This window comes from Lissotriton vulgaris, chromosome 8 (assembly GCF_964263255.1).
Source record: "Lissotriton vulgaris chromosome 8, aLisVul1.2, whole genome shotgun sequence".
Classification (NCBI taxonomy): Eukaryota; Metazoa; Chordata; class Amphibia; order Caudata; family Salamandridae; genus Lissotriton; species Lissotriton vulgaris.
The window spans coordinates 713,371,388-713,387,007 of NC_141696.1; the positions used below are offsets into that span (position 1 = coordinate 713,371,388).

At 39.8% G+C, this 15,620-nt stretch overlaps 1 protein-coding gene across 4 annotated transcripts in view; it reads right to left on the minus strand.

The window, feature by feature from the left end:
• Positions 1 to 15,620, minus strand: part of MAP3K15 (mitogen-activated protein kinase kinase kinase 15) — a 1,281,486-nt gene that overhangs the window by 306,672 nt on the left and 959,194 nt on the right. For all 4 annotated transcript variants that reach the window (XM_086934586.1, XM_086934588.1, XM_086934587.1 and 1 more), the window contains exons 18-19: positions 9,344 to 9,449; positions 5,453 to 5,610 (exon numbers count right to left, since the gene is read on the minus strand). In XM_086934586.1, the coding sequence (XP_086790712.1) occupies positions 5,453 to 5,610; positions 9,344 to 9,449 (264 nt within the window). The remainder of the gene's footprint in view (positions 1 to 5,452; positions 5,611 to 9,343; positions 9,450 to 15,620) is intronic.

Consider the following 15,620-nt stretch of genomic DNA (forward strand, 5'->3'; position numbering starts at 1 on the left):
CCACTTTGCATGTGAGCTGTAATGTGCTGCTAGGTTTGCTTCATGAGCTACTTATTGTATGACTGCCTTCATGTTGGAATTCTAATTGCATAATTGTACCTACCTTCGATCAAATTGATTTCTACCGTGCAGGAGTCTGCAGGGTAGAAACAGCAAACTTTAGAACATGTTATTTGCATATGTCCTAAACTTCTCGATCTATGCAAACAATACCTAATGCTTCCTTTCTCGAGGCTAATACTAGAACAATAAAGGAGGCTTTTAATAATTGCTTCAATATGCAATCCTCTGCTTTATTAGTGCACCAATTACATTTCTAGGTTTTGTGTATATTAAATTCCGACAAGTTGCCAAATTTTAGTTGCTATATTGGCTTGAACAGGTTTTAAACAAAATAATGTTTTATTGTATATTCAAATTTGTATGCATTTTATTATGGTTGTGTGCTTATTGTAATCAATTGACTAATACAATAAATAACGTATTTACTCACATTTACTCTATGACAATTGTAATCCTTCTTTCTAATGTTCTCAACTTTAAGAGTATTTGAAACTGCAACTCCCAGTGTATGCACCTTCCCAAACGTTTTTTAGACTGGAATTAGAATAAATATTCGACCCACTATTGTATGTGTTTTTCTCATTGTCTGCTAGATTGAATTTAGAATTGCACGTTGGATCCAGGCGAGCGACGCCCATTGGGCTTAAAGGGCTTCAGCCCCTCCCCCCCATCCTGTGTGTCAGCCCGGCTGAGACAGCTTCCCGGGCACACACACCCTAGTACTTCACAGATATTTAAAAGACCATTTACTTGCTAAAACAGCTTTGTTGTGTTTGTACCCCTTCTTAGAGCCACTCCATCACCACTATGCATATTGCTGGAAGAATCAGCCCCCTCCAAACTTTTTAGTAGCTCCCCCAAAATTTGGCTCTAGTTGTGCCTCTGGTTGGATCCCACTCCCCATAAAATGTATTTTTCCCATGCACTACGGTGGGAGGACACTATGGGCTTGTGCAACTATTTACCTGCTCCCAGCTCGGATGGGATGTTGTCTAATCTCATACCACTGCTGCACACTTTGCTCCTGATTTGTGTGACCCCTAGGGACACCATAGGGGATGATGGCCTTGTACCATAGACAGAGCTGAGCCGCTCAGGTGTGCCTTCCTCCCTCGGGCCTCCCTAGATTTTGCTTCACCCTGATGCACTATTGCCATGATGCTTTGCCCCGCTGGGTGGTATGGGGTGGGGGGACTGTAGTGATTTGTAGATACAGGCTTCAGTCAATTTTCTTTTTGTTTTTGTTGCTTTTTTTCTCACAAAATAGACTATTTTATACCTATTATAATCTGCTCCTGCCAACTCTGTAACTTCAATTACTTGGTTTCCACTGGATACGTCTGGGATTGAGATCCCACTTTGCTTTTTTGCAGATATCGTCGACTAAATGTACTTAACTAAAACTCGAATAAAATGACTTTTTAAATGTATTTTTCCCAATGTTGGTAGAATTGTACTTAGAGTAGTGTATTTTAATATTTTTAAAAAAATGTTTTTGATTCATTTTATTACTATTTTGCCTTTATTTTTTAAATTGTATTCATACGTATTTGGGTGTATTTATTTTAAAAGTATATCTGTTTAAAGTTATTATTTTTGTTTTCAATTGCTTTGTAGTGTGAAAATATTTTCATGTGTTTTGGTAACTTAATTTTAAAATAATTTTTTAATAGTTTAAAAATAATAGTTTATATGCTTGTACTTTACATTACAAAAATAAAGTAGTCCAACTTTGAGTACATGATGTGATTAATCACCATTTTATGCAGTGGCCCTTTAGACTGCTACAGGAATTTGGTGTAGTCTTCAACAGGTCAGGTCAATTTATGGAGAATACGAATCTACACATGTGGTTATCACAATAGGTTAGAGGAAAAAAGATTAAAACAATGACTATGTGTGTGGAAAGGGTTTTGAAGATACCCCCCCCCCTAGTTTTTTACTTTCAAGTATAAGCAGCAGGACAGGGAAAAGGTCTCGTTTCTGAGGTAAAAAATGGTCTGAGGAGCACTCATGCAAACGCTGATTGTTTATAACTTTTGGTTTAACTTTATTTCCTGAAGTCTGTCAAAATATGATACTCCATGTGATAAGATCTCAAAAAGTATGATTCATGTTGTCATGAAGTATCAAAGAGTACTAACACACAGGTTTACTGTCTGCGTATTCTGGATTTAGCCCTAGCAGGGTCGGCAAATATGCAATACTCAGGCACTGGACCTGAATGAACTTGATTCAAGTGTGGTTCCGATGTGCTAAAGCCCAAGGCTTGCAACCTTTGTCAATGACACAGATCATGATTTGCATCTTATGAAGGATTCACATTTAAATATTTGATGCCCCAGCCCCATTGTTGAGGTTGGTAGTTGGCTCTGGTAACAAGAATTCATGAACCTCCTCTGCTTTAGACTTTTATCACTGCCAAGTAGGGAGCATACTTCACTACCTTTTTGCTTTAAACCTCTGTCACTGATGACGTGCTGAGTTCAGGTACCCTCGCACCTAATCCATTTGGCATGTGTGAGAGGCAACAATAACACTTAAAGAATGCACATATCTTTCCATTGAGATAGTGACGTCAAGTGTTCCCTATTTAGGGTCACCACAGAAACCGAAGGATGTGCCACAATAACTCCTTTTCTTTATCACATTACTTTTTTATTCCACTCCCTTCTCCTGGTGGTATAGTTTTCCCTGAAAAGAAAGGATATGTTGAAAAGAAAAATAAAGAGTATCTGGTTTGAATATTCAGTGCCTTCAACAATGAATATATGAGCGCAGTGGCAGTGGGGACACTTCACTGTTTTACCCTTTTAATTAAAAACTAACAACCATTGTAGAAACTAGACCCATTGGGTGGCAGGGGATCTGGTTTACTAGCCTAAATCCAACCTAACAAACACTTGGAGCAGTGTATACATTGAGGCCTGGGGGCCTGTTTAACTATTCTAATTCCAGTCTAACAAAAGTTGGCTAAAGTCGTGACATTGGGAGGGATGAGAATGATCAGACTTGTTGTGCTTATTCTGATCTAATATTGGAGAAAGTTGTATGATAGAAAATGGACTTTAGAATCTGGGAAACAAAAACATTGCAGAAAAGGGTCCACAGTATTCACTTTTCTCACTTGTAATGTAAAGTACATCAACTACAAAAAAATTGGGGAAAACAATATTGATATTACATAGGTAAGTATATATAATAGTCTACCTTTAGAATTTGGTTTGATTTTGTGTCTGTTCAGTCTGTATATAAACAGCTGAATGCTGGGGACACGATTTTCTTTCTGAAAGATGGAGAGCTCTGGTAAAGTCAGTTATGATGACCCAGTACTTATCTCTGCTGTCTTTTAGCTAGGTGTGTGCTATAGAAATGCCACACACATATATAGCCTTCTGATCAGGTATGAATATTTTTTGCTGATTAAATGTTGTCTTGCACCAACAGGCTGGAAGCTAATGTGGCCATATTTTTGTTGCATTTTCTCCATAATTCTTCTTGACAGATTTCAGATGGGGCCTCCCAGACGGAGGGCTCTAGGCTGTAATGCGAAGAAAGCTAAGAAAAACCTGTTAAGTAAAAAACCTAGATCCAGCAACTTTAGTACTCTCTTATGAAAAAAAACTGAGAATTCTAGGGCTTTGGACCTGTGAGAGAAACTTGTTATGGGGGCAAGACAAATGAGATCATGACTGTGATTTGTTCATACCCTGGGAGAAGGCTTTGCTCGAGAGAACAGGGTAGAAAACAGAATAGGATAACATAGGAAGAAAGACCAGGGTATGAAATGAATTTGCGGTGCAATAGGCGTAGTTTAAAATTTGCCTTGTGGTCTGTTCCTCAAGCAGCTGAGCAATATAGAATTTGGAACTTCTTTCACAGTGTTTATGAAATGTGGGCATGCAAATTTTCCATGAAGTGAAATGTTGTGTAAAATCCCATCTTGCCTACATTTTTAAAGGGAAATTTAGACCGATGTGTCACCAGAAGCAATAATAAATCATTGTAAGTAATATCTGTGCCGGGGACAGGGTATTAATATCAGCTGATTGAGTAGAAATTAGCCGATTTTTATTTGAATGCTAAATAATTGTTAAAACATGCCTATTTTGCACTTGTTACTTACCACGCAATATATGCGCCTTTGTTAAAACCAAGTTTGAGGCTGAGAGATGAAATTTAACTAGGATATGTGTATTTCTGTAGGAGAGAATGATATGCCCCTACTGTTATAGACATTATCTGGTGTTCGAAATGAAAACAAGCAAGCCTTTCATACAGAACCTTTTGGAGGTGGCACACTCTCATGGAACACCATGGTAGACAATTTTTACTAAATGGTCACTTACTGAGATAGCGGAGCACAAAGTGAGGGAAATACATTATTCACACTTCTCAGCATGGCCCAATATTGAGAATAAACCAAAAACTCGTTATATAAAGTGCCTAAAGTTGGAAGATGGCTTGCACCTAGTTTGAGACAGATTGTTAGGGGAGCTATAGGCTCCATACTGCGCTCCAGCCATATAATAATTGATGTCCAGATTTTTATCCAGACAAGACAAAAACCGATGGTGAAAAACCCTGAATTATTCTCAGGCTAGGCTACATCATTGTGACATGGCAATCAACATATCCATTGACGCTTCCCATCTTGGTGCTTGTTCACCTTTCATACACCTGGCACAGCCCATGTGTGAGATGGGATTTGTATGAGTTAAAAGAAGTCTGGTAATTTGTAATGGTGTATGTATGTAAGTAATATATGAGAGGATTACAAAAACTACTTAATTGCACTGATATGTATGTAGTCACCACTTCCAATACCTTCAACATTAGAACCCAAGACCTACTAAATACGAATCATGGTACTGGAAGTATCATCTGGCGTACTTAAAAGGACTTAAGAGGTTTTACGAGGCACTTAAGGAATGGAAAGAGCTCATCTCTGTGCCATGTCAAAACATCACCAAGCCGTCCTCTGAACTTCACTTAACTTACTAAGTAACAATTTGAAGTGCATTTATCTGGCCAACACAACTTAAAGAGCACTGTTTGTTTTTGAGCAGTCTATTGACGCCTTTTGTCTGCCATCCAAAATCTTTAAGAGATCTGTAACCGCATTCGCAAGGAATGATAACATGGATTTCCTCTCAACAGCATAGGAGTTGAACAACATTACTGTGCTCATTGGTTTATTGGTCTTCTTGCTGTACTCGATAATACCTGTCATATAAGAAATTCTAATTTGTCATTGGCTCTCAGATGTTACATTTTATTGTTCTGTCCATGCAACATTTATACAGTATTACATTTTTTAAATTTTGTAAAGGGAAATATTAAAATATGTTAATGTAAAAAAAAATATATATAATGTATATAACCTTACCTTAAACATGGCAGCTTGTGGTTCTCCTAGTTCATGAAATGGAGGTTTTCCTGTGGCCATTTCAATAATAGTACAGCCGAGAGACCAAATATCAGCCGGAGCACCATATCCTCGAGGCCCCTTGTCGATGATTTCAGGTGCCATATATTGCAAAGTTCCTGATAAAGCAAAACAGTTAATCCATTTATACTCACATTTTAATGGGCACAGTTTTTTAACATGATCTCAAAAAATATACCTTGCTGAAGAAGCAAAGAATCATAGCTGGAATATGATATGTTCAGGTATTTTTCTCAACAATACAAAAGCCCTCATCCACCCAGTAAGTGGCATGGCTCATCATTCCCCACCCCCATACTCCTGGCACCGATCATAATGACCCAGGTGCAATCTTCTCCCTCCATAAAGGAGCTTGCAATGTGATCTTTTTTTCCAGAGATTATATCACACTGGTTGTTTTATGATGAGAGTGTAGGTCTCTGATGAAGGGCACTGGTGCAGAGGGGAATGAATGTGAATTAAAAATACCTATTGGTGACTGGTACAGAATTTTTATTGTGTCCCCAATGGTAGGAACAGAAGTGAGAATTAATTTGATCCACAAGGAGCGGTCAGCATGTTTCTGCCTATGTGGCCTGATTTATTGAGGTGAAAGGCATTCTTCAGGACCATCCTACCCTCACTGCTAACAACATGCCAGGAAAATAAGATGAAATAGTGAAAAGGACAGAATTACAACTGGTGGTTTAGAAGTTTCAAAAGATAGATCCGCCTGGTTAGGGCAATCTCTTCTCTAGGGATTTATGACTCCATCTCACTGGTCAATTAAGGGATCCAGGCTGCTAGAGTCTCTGGGTATCGGCCGGGAGCATTTCCACTCAAGAGAATTTTGAATATCTTTTTTTAAAAGCGACAAACCCATAGGGAGAGGTCAGACCCCCTGAGGAGCCTTTCCACTGGATTATAATCTATATCAGACTTCTCTGCAGGGGGATCTGGGACTTCTGCAAAATCTTTCCCTGCATTTTTAATCAAACTAGTTGTCTTGTCTTCGAAGTTTTATATAGCACAAACTTGACCCGAAATCAGGTATCAGAGTGCTTTACATGAGCACCAGTTATATTACATGAGGAAGCATTAATTTTTGTCAGGCACAGGGAAATTAGGTGACTTGCCCAGAATCACAGGATGTTGAGCGGTGTTGCCGAGACTTGAACCTGTTTCCCCAGATTTGAAGTTGACCGCCCTAATCATTAGGCTACATCCTGTTCCAGCAAACAACTTGCAGGCTTTGGTCTACAATTTTTATAGGATCACTCCTACTGGCCTAAGTGGCAACATCAATGTGTTGCTTTCCAGTGGGATAAGCATATTGGGTGAGTGTCACACACACACTCTAGTGTTAAACAGCCCTTTGTAGGTTTGTAAACCATAACATACAATTTCATCTTGGTCCCAGACATTATCTTATTTTCTTCACAAATGCTATCATCAGTTCTTAAAACAAGAAAGCACAGTCAAGACCTGTTTCATCTCTTGTTCCAGGACCTTTTTAAGGCTGCAAAAGTAACATTACAGCCTTCCAGATTTGTTCATATTCTGTAATACCAAAAATATCACACTAAAATAGAGTGTAGTGAAATACACACCATTCTTTTCTATATACCCAGATGAGGAATAGTTTAAATTAAATAATGTTATTACGTCTTAACAATTGATTCTACATTGTTATTTTAATTTTAACACATTTTAACATAAGCAAGGAGATATAATACTTGACTTTTACATTGTAATTTTCCTAATTTGTCTCTCACAGTTCTAATGTATCTCTTTTCTAAGGATATTGTTTCCAGGTTGGGTTCTCTTTTGCACACGTGGGCCAAAAATTCCAGAGTCACATAATATTTGGATACTGTACAGTATTAACACATAAAATCTGCTAACGTGCTTTCTGGAACACTTACATTGTGTCAAAGTTTTCTTCTCCACAGAGAAAAGTTTGCAGACTTTTCATGATTAATTTTGTAACACCCATAACAACCGGGACTATCTTTTTTGCCTTATTCTGCATTGGAGATATTACAGTCTTCAGCTCCGGGTACATACATCATCAGGTTTTGTCTTTCAGTATGGAGCGCAAAGTAATTGCTGAGGACTGTGCCCTATATAGTCACAGCCATTATTCTAAAAAATGCAAAGTTATTTGCCAATTTTTTGGCAGGCACAGGACTGCCTTACTTTATTGTACGTTGTATTGCTTCCAAAAGTCAGTCTGGTAATGTAATAATGCTTAAATAATCTCCAGTCTATGAAACCTGCTACATTGCTCTGTTGATATATATTACAATCTTCTAAAATAAATTGTGCGTGGGCCCCAGTGGTTGATTTGTAAAAAAAAAAAAAACGTGCTGGTGGTGTCGTCAGTAGGCAGCTTACACCAGCCCATTTTTCCTGTTACAACTACCTTAAACAAAGCAAAACACTAACCATGAAAGTGGGGAGGATGTAGCGTGATGGCCAGAGTTGCCAATTTCCAAGCTGGGGGCGTCAGTTCAACATCCTGTGATTCTAGACAAATCACTTAATCTCCCCCTAAATTAATGCGTTCTTTACTGGTGCTCATGAAAAGCAATAGTATTAATGATTAAGTGCCGGTGTTGAACACCAGAAACCACTGGCTCAAATTAAGCACTGATGAGCCCCTAGCGAGCCCAAAATGATCTTCAACTGAAACAGTCAGGGCATCTAGGAAAATTATGCCGGAAAGACTTTAGGGCAGTGGAAGAGCATAAAGTGATATGGTATTACCTGCAACCACTGATCTTGTCTCACTTTCTTCATTTTACAGAGCAGCAGCTCCCGAATGCAAGGCCAGACTGGTCAGACTGGGCATCAGGCCTTTCCCCAGGAGGATGGTAGGGTTTGGGCCGGTTTTGTTACTGGGGGCCAGTTTTGTAGCAGTGCAGCATCTTTAAAAACACTGCAGAGTTCCTTGTATATCCAACAGCTTTGAGATATTAATAAAAGCGCCAAGATAACTCTGGGGATTAGTGTATGTGCTGGAAAGAGATTCGAGTTTTGTCTAGTTTCAGTTTTGACTCATCTATGGTAGCGCAGAGGGTTATAATTACTGCTGCAAACAGAGTGTACTATGCAGATCACAGAACAGTAGTTTATGTGCTTAGCTAAATGGTTTATCACTTTTGTCACAGAGATCATTTTGCTACTGAACAGTTCATAAGTTACAATCGGAATCTTGGTTAGAAAGTTATGTTTTTTCCCAGTCTTTCATTATCTCAATTTTTCTAGAAAGGGTTGGTTTGAGTAGTAATATATTTTCATTAGTAAAGTCAACCCTAACCACTGTATATACTTTCTGAATCCCCAGTGTGTGCCTCCCCAGGCCATACAGTCTTAAACAATGCCTACCATTATGGATGACATGTAATCCTACACATTATTCCTTGTATACTGTAAGGACAACATTTACTATGCTTTAAAAACGAAAACAATCTAATATATAATGAAACATATGTGGTAGAATGACCCGCTCGCTATCCACCGTATGGAGGCTGGTCTGATAAAATTTGCCGAGGCTGCTTTGGGTTCCCAGTCTAGTACAGAGTAAGAACACAACAGTTGATGTCTGGTAGCAGATCTTATATGTGTGACCTAATGCTCAGCACTGCAACAATTCTGAACTTCACTGCCCAACCTACAAGTCCATTGAGAATTGCTGAACCATTTTCCACCATAACGCCACCTGCCTTAGGTAACATAACTAAACGAAATGAGTAAGAAGACAGAAAAAAAAATTATGAATAGAGAAAGCAAGGACAATACAATAAGCAAAACAATAGCAGCAAGTACATTTAGATTAATTAATTTTACCAGTAAATGTCTCAGTGCATGGGTTTACCCCTGCAAGTCGCTTTGACGTCCCAAAGTCAGATATTTTCACCACACCACTGTACGTGTTCACTAGAACATTATCTCCCTGTGAAATGAGAAGACAGATGTTTGCTCATATTATTCAACCTGAAGATATAATTTAAACCTATTATTTAAGTGTACATTGAGCAAATCCTTTCCTACAAAGAATTTCCTAAAAAGTATTATTTCACCCAAAGGCAATAAAAGAATGGTATTATAAATAGTGATTAGCTGAAGACAGTAAACAAACAATAACTACACCTTAATTCAGGTGACAAACTAGTTGATCTGAGCTTTCCTGAGAAATATAACACTTCATCAGGCTGTGTGTAAAAATAGGACTTTAAAAAAATCACACACAGCTTGCATTGTAATAAACCATATGAATTTCAATCTGTGCACCTGTAGTTCACAAGGAAAATTCTAGCCAACCCCACCAGGTTTACTGTCACCCTGTGGGACTAGGCTTTTCTATTATATCTCTCGCTCCTTGTCAAGGACACTAAAAATAAAAGCCAAGTTGAGTTCACATATTCTGGTTATCAAAAAATAACCAGCGTCATCAACATGAAAGCACGTGAGGAAATTTGGAGATGTAAAAGAGATCCAAACTAGGGCATTTTTGGTTCCATTTTGGAAAATTGTGGGCCTGAGGAACAGCTATTGAATTGCTGCGTTCATCTTTGAGCCTATCGCATAGATATTAAAGGCATGAAGTCGGTGGAGGGAGAGGGGAGTAGAAACAGCCACGTCAGTTTCACTGCTAAAACAACACTATGGTCCCCATTCACAGAACTAACTTAAGACAAAATTCTAAAACGTACTACGATTTTGGTATTCACAGAAGGCACTTACTCATTTTGGTATTCACAGAAGGCACTTACTCATTTCAGTATTCACAGAAGTTAGGAGTCCTAAATTTAGGACTCCTAAATGCCTTCTGTGAATACCAAAAGTCATAAAGTTAGGATTTTTCTACTACTCCTAAACTGAAAAAAATCCTAACTTTAAGACTTTTGGTATTCACAGAAGGCATTTAGGAGTCCTAACTTTACTACTCCTAAACTGAGAAAAATCCTAACTTTAAGACTTTCGGTATTCACAGAAGGCATTTAGGAGTCCTAAAGTTAGGAGTCCTAACTTTACTACTCCTAAACTCAGAAAAATCCTAACTTTAAGACTTTCAGTATTCACAGAATGCATTTAGAGTCCTAAAGTTAGGACTCCTAACTTCTGTGAATACCGAAATGAGTAAGTGCCTTCTGTGAATACCAAAATTGTAGTAAGTTTAGGATTTTGTCTTAAGTTAGTTCTGTGAATCGGGCCCTATGTCTTGCTGGTGTCTCTAAAAGGCTACTAATGTCAATTCCCAGTTGAAGCAATGATAGGCTCATGTCTCAGAAAAGCCACCAGGGCAATGGTCTGGGCAGCCAATTGTCTTCTCAGCACCTCAAAAACCTGGGTTAGAGTCCGCCTCCTACCATTGTGATGCCTGTAGCTGGTACAATTTTGGGGTGCAGTTGGTTTAAGGTAATACATCGAACAACTTTCTGTAATGGGGTAATGAGCGTAAAATCCTACTTTTTCTTGAAGAGAGGCGTGGAAAGGTTAGCCACACACACATAAAGCTTACAATTCTGGGAGTGTTGACAACAAGCCCTAATATCATATCAATGTTTCACAGTGCTCCTGGCCCAGTATATGTTTATATGCACAACTTACCTCAAATGTCCTCAAAATGTGTTGCCCAAGTACTCCCACCCAGCCATCTGTGCCACCAAAGTCTCAAATAGCTACTAGTGATTGAGGGTCACTTTCCTTCAGTGACTAATTCGTTTATTATTTAATTTTGATCATGTCCTACAGGGGTGTGTTGCTAGAGCAGTCTGCAGATGAACATTTAGTGATGGAAATATTTGTAAATATTTGTATAGAGAATGGGGGTGGGAAATGAGCACTGGGATGAACGTTGTAAGAATTTGGGTTACTGGTTTAGGGGGGTGAATCCCTACTCAACAGCAACCACAATCCTTGTCATGGTAATTTTACAAGCAAACCCCAAATTAACCTGTGATCACCCCCCTGGTAGCTTGTCACAGAGCAGTCAAGCTTAACTTAGAGGTGATGTGTAAAGTATGTATGCAGCACTTCCAACAGTAATAAAGTAAAAACACAACACAAGAAAAATCCCACACAATTTAGAAAAATAGAGTACAATTTGATTTTTAAATCAAGATCGAAACAACAAAAATTCAATCAGTAGAACCGGAGATATGGAATATTAAAGATTTGAGAGAAAATAGCAACAAGAAGCACAGAGTGCCAAATGTGGCTATCTAGTCGCTCTAGACCAGAATAAAGTCACAAGTCAGTCCGATCACAATGAAGTGTGGGCCGGCTACATTGACCCAGTTAGGCCTGCGGAACAAGAATACCTTAAATCCTGGTTGTGGAGCATTGCAGAGTTCTGCATCCAGCATGTGTCACAGCAGCGATTCCTTGAAGCTTTGAAGCTGTGATGCAACATCCTGTGTCATTGTCAAGGATGGTGTTGACGAAGGGCTTTTGAGGTGAAGTCCTGCATCAAGATGTGATGCACACCGGATGATTCCGAGGAAGCTGCGGGGCTTGCGATGCATAATCTTGCACTGACGTCGAGGATGCTCTTGAATTGAGGCCTGAGATGCGAAAGCCTGCATTAAGGATGCATCGCTCAGCAGCGCTTTCTGGAAGTCTGAGGGTGGGGATGTGAAGTCCTTGCATCAGGGGAGATCCACGCAGCAGAGGTGATGCCTCAGTTCTGATCGGGGTTGCACCGAACAGCAGAGGAGATGCATCTGTTCCACTAAAAACCACGGATGAGCTGGCAGACCACCTTCACGCTCACTTCCAAGGGTCCAGGACAAGGGTGGCACCACTTGGCAGAGAAGAACTCACAGATGGCAGCAGGGCCGGCTTTAGTGCTGGTGGCACCCTTTGTGACAATGTTTGTTGGCGCCCCCCACAGGCGCACCCCACAGACGCCCAGACTACTACCCTTTAACAGTACCCCTAGAAGTCTCCGTAACCACTCTTTCTCTGATGTATTTAATAGCGCCACCTATATCAGTCAAGGGTGTCAGAGCACTTTACATCACAAACACTACACAGAGACAATCAATCATAGGTGTGTAAATCACTGTATAGAAAATCTTACATAATACAGAGGACTACACGATGTAGGAGTTGCATGTGTCATCCATACTGGTACACAGTATAGTTTAAGAATGCTTGGTCTGGAGAAGCACAGACTCAGAATATAAAACATAACCCCATGGTTGGGGGTTACATTTAATAATAATTATTTTTTTACCCCGAAATGAACCCTTTTTGAAACATTAGAATAATGAAAGACGGAGGAAAACATCATAATGCTCTAATCTATACCTTGCAGTTTGCATACAGATCTTTGATAACAGTTATTAGCTCACTGTTCCATGTTATGATGTTAACATCTACACAGCTAGTAACAAAACTAATTTAGGAGTTTTTTAGTACCAGTACATGTAAAACTTAAAAATGCATGTCCAACTTTTTAAATACACTGCACCCTGTCCCGTGGGCTATTTAAACTCTACCCTAGGGGTAAATTGTAAGCATTAAAAAGGGAAAGCTTAGGCCTGGCAAGAGGTTTTTTTGCCAGGTTGACATGGCTGTTTAATAACTGCACACACTGACTGCTTTGGCAGGTCTGAGACATGTTTAAAGTGCCACTCAAGTGGGTGGCTCAATCAGTAGTGCAGGCTTACTAGTAGCATTCAATTTGCATGTCGTAAGCACATGAAGTACCGCTTGTCTAGGGACTTACAAGTGAATTAAACATGGCAATCGAGTGTAAGTCAATTCTACCATGTTTAGAGGAGAGAGCACAATCACTTTAGCACTGGTTATCAGTTTGCATTGTTCAGCATTCCGTCCATCATCTGTTCTTTTTGCTTTTGTCACCGTAAGTGGTTTGTCACCCTAAGTGGGAAGGGTATGCTCAGACATGGGTCTTGTTCTCACTGTGTCACTGGATTCAGGCTGAACTGACTGCTGAGGGGTGATACCCCAACCGGGTCTCAGGATGCTTGTTCCTGGTCCAGGGAGGAACTGGCATGACAGTTCGGGCTGGACTGTTCCATGAGGAGCAGGACCGAGACTGATTTGCATATGGCTGGGTCCAAATTGGGTTGGTGTGGTGAGCAAAAAACAATGGATTAAACCCTGATCAGTGACTGGGTGTGACTGTTTGCATTGTTCAGCATTCCGTCCATCATCTGTTCTTTTTGCTTTTGTTGCCCTAAGTGGGAAGGGTATTTGCAGACAGGGGTCCCGAACTCACTGTGTCACTGGATTCAGGCTTACCTGGCTGATATGGGGTGATACCGCGAAACCAGTCTCAGAATACTTGTTTCTGGTCCAGGGGGGACCTGGCATGGCAGTTCGGGCTGGACTGTTCCCATAAGTAGCTTGGTCAAGACTGATTTGCGTGTGGCTGGGTCCAAACTGAGATGGTGTGGTAAGCAAGAAAACAGTTCATTAAACCCAGGTCTGTGACTGGGGGTGAATGTTTGTATTGTTCAGCTTCCCGTCTATCATCTGTTCTTTTTGCTTTTCTCTCATATGATTGCCACAACCCGATTAACATTTCAATGGGAGTAGCCAACTCTGTTTGACATGTGTCTGTCTTTAATAGCCCTGCCAGCAATTCTTACACACTGCAGGACGTATACACAGGTATGTAGATACAACCTCGCAGGCATATTACATTTTCAACAGCGACTGGCAAACTGAATGTGATGAAGGCCAGATTATATGCCACAGTTGGATTTCCCAGTGTTGCTGGGGCAACTGGTCGCAACCAAGCCTGAGAATTAGTGCACTGCTAATGTAAGATACAACATATAGGCAGAATGTGAATCTCTGAAGCCAACATGAAAATACTCCAGGGTTGTGCCATGTTCATTTGTTCAACCCATGATACAGAACATCTCTATTTCATGCCAAAGGGTGGCTTTCCACCGTAACAGTGTCCAGCTGCATGGTCAGTGAACATTCAACAACCATGAGTGATGTTCAAGGTGGCATATTAGTGCTAACAGGACCAGTGTACCACCCACATCAATAGGACAAAATGCAATCATTTTCTATTGTGCAGCATTAATGGAATACATTTGAGCAAAGTATGTGAATCAGGTGCCTGCAAGGTGGCTGCTAGGATGGTAAATACCTGGCACTACCATACCCCATGTTAAACCAAGAGGCAGGGACACCTAAATGCTTCATATGAGCAACACATGACTACCATAATATGAACAGTGCATCCCATAGAGTAAACGTTCACAACCTAAGAACAATTTTAGTACAATGCTATGTATGATGTACTGAAAGACACATCAAATCATGTACAACAAAGTAACTTCTTACTCAAACATGTTAAATATATGCATAATGTGACTATATGTTCATTTCACACCATGTTTATGGATCAACTATAAGTTTGCCTCAACACATTTGAGGTCCTGCCTCAAAACCTCACGAGCATCACCAAACTCTTTCATCATAGGCCACTCTATAATGCCAAATTCTGGCAAAATTACCAAAGTAGTCTGTTACATGCACAACTGGAAGTGTAGTGTACTTGGCACGTATCACGAGTGAGCAACCAACCAATGTGCATTAAGTGTATATGACTGAGGCAAAAACCAATGCTTACAAGCACCCCATTGCTGCAAAATAGTTGGTACGAGTGAAGTAGCTAAAGATATTGACTATCCTTGCTGCTCCAATGGGCGAAATTAATTTGTGGGTTATATTGAGTTTGGCAGATTCGAGACATCTGTCAAAATTTAGAGTAATGTCCTCTCCAGGAGCAGGTGCTATTTATCCCACGTCATAAAAGCAGACTCGTGGGGGTTCTGGAATGATCGATAAATAGCATCTATTCAGATGATTTGAGCGAATGAAATGCAGGTTTCGTTGCTAACCACTGCATGTTAGGGTAAATACAGTCCTCTTTCCCCTGTTGAGATTCTGACAGGTCTGACCAGTTGAAATTAAACAAAAGGTGAAGTGATAAATAGATAAAAAAATCTTTTTTCGGTTTAAAAATAATAATAAAAGATGCACGCTCATACATGTTATACATGTCAGCTAAGAATCGAATATACATGCACTCCCACACAAGTTTTTGTGCATCCATTCAATTAGTAGT